We start from the raw sequence: 1,801 nt of genomic DNA on the forward strand, positions 1-1,801 counted from the left end.
GTATAACTGTTCTATATTTCTGTTTTATTTTTTGTGTGTGTTAGAATAACATCTTGGTTGTGAACTTCTGTAACGTATAACTGTTCTATATTTCTGTTTTATTTTTTGTGTGTGTTAGAATAACATCTTGGTTGTGAACTTCTGAAATGTATACCTGTTCAGTATTTCTGTTTTATTTTGTGTGTGTGTTAGAATAACATCTTGGTTGTGAACTTCTGTAATGTATACCTGTTCAGTATTTCTGTTTTATTTTGTGTGTGTGTTAGAATAACATCTTGGTTGTGAACTTCTGTAACGTATACCTGTTCTGTATTTCTGTTTTATTTTGTGTGTGTTAGAATAACGTCTTTGTTGTAAACTTCTGTAATGTTTACCTGTTCTGTATTTCTGTTTTATTTTGTGTGTATGTGTTAGAATAACATCTTGGTTGTGAACTTCTGTAATGTATACCTGTTCAGTATTTCTGTTTTATTTTGTGTGTGTGTTAGAATAACATCTTGGTTGTGAACTTCTGTAATGTATACCTGTTCTGTATTTATGTTTTATTTTGTGTGTGTGTTAGAATAACGTCTTCGTTGTGAACTTCTGTAATGTATACCTGTTCTGTATTTCTGTTTTATTTTTTGTGTGTGTTAGAATAACATCTTGGTTGTGAACTTCTGTAATGTATATCTGTTCTGTATTTCTGTTTTATTTTTTGTGTGTGTTAGAATAACGTCTTTGTTGTAAACTTCTGTTACGTATACCTGTTCTGTATTTCTGTCTTATTTTTTGTTTTACAGTGGAAGACTCTGAAAAGAATGATGGGTCGGCAGAAAAGCCATATTTCATGTCTACTGAGTTGATGAAGATACTCAACAAGAAAAATAAATTCCAAGATCGTAAATCCAAATAAGTTGAAAGAATTAAATAAAAGCCAAAAACTAGTGACTATTTCAATCAACCTAAAGTAGCTCAAATTAAACTGATCATCTATTTTTATAACCAAATGTATTTAAAATTCATAGGCCTGTCAGACACGTTAACTGTAATCAGCTTTGTGTGTTTTTTTAAGTTAATATGAGAGTATGGCTATCAATATATTGGATAGGAGACTTTTTTTTCAACAATACATCATGATGAGGAATTCACCAAACAACTGCCACTTCTGGAATATTTTTCAGATTAAATCATTAGCCTTTGTCTGTTCATTATTGATTTTCCTTACATGTTTTTGTAACTTTTCTTTTTCAGGATCATAGAGAAAAGGTTTAAAAAGTGTATCAAATAAGTTGTGTAAAATGACACTGAACAGTTGATTCAGAATTTTGGCCTTCTGTTAAGCTAAGCTACTTTGTTAACAAGTATATTATTCTAATCAACTGTTTCAAAAGCTTTAACCTGATCACAAGAAACTGGACAATGTAATAAGTTTTCATTATTGGAACTAAAGGAAGTCTTAACAATTCTAGTCTATCTAAGCCTATAATTTAATTTTAAAATTGTATAATTCAGACTTTAACTGTAGGTGTGATGAAAATGTTACATTATAAAGACAAGTTAGTAGTTCTATAGTTCAAAAAGAAGTTGTAGGTGAAGGTTTAACAAGTATTGTTCATCGATATCAGTTTGATTAAGGTGATATTTCAGTTTACTGGGGTTAGTTCTTTGTCCTATACTTATAGATGTAAATGATGACTTCAAATGAGGTAAAGCTTATAAATGAAACATTTTCAATTTTCCAACACGGGTTTAGGTGATATTTCAGTTTGCTAGGGTTAGGTCTTTGCCCTGTGCTTTTAAGTGTAAATGATGACCTCAA

At 30.1% G+C, this 1,801-nt stretch overlaps 1 protein-coding gene across 1 annotated transcript in view; it reads left to right on the plus strand.

Moving 5' to 3' along the window:
• The window catches only part of LOC106463916 (choline transporter-like protein 2), a 62,969-nt gene extending 62,074 nt beyond the window's left edge, over window positions 1-895 (plus strand). The window contains exon 21 of the mRNA XM_022391552.1: window positions 783-895. Within this exon, the coding sequence (XP_022247260.1) occupies window positions 783-895 (113 nt within the window). The remainder of the gene's footprint in view (window positions 1-782) is intronic.
• The last annotated feature ends 906 nt before the right edge of the window (window positions 896-1,801 follow it).

This window comes from Limulus polyphemus, unplaced genomic scaffold (assembly GCF_000517525.1).
Source record: "Limulus polyphemus unplaced genomic scaffold, Limulus_polyphemus-2.1.2 Scaffold1516, whole genome shotgun sequence".
Classification (NCBI taxonomy): Eukaryota; Metazoa; Arthropoda; class Merostomata; order Xiphosura; family Limulidae; genus Limulus; species Limulus polyphemus.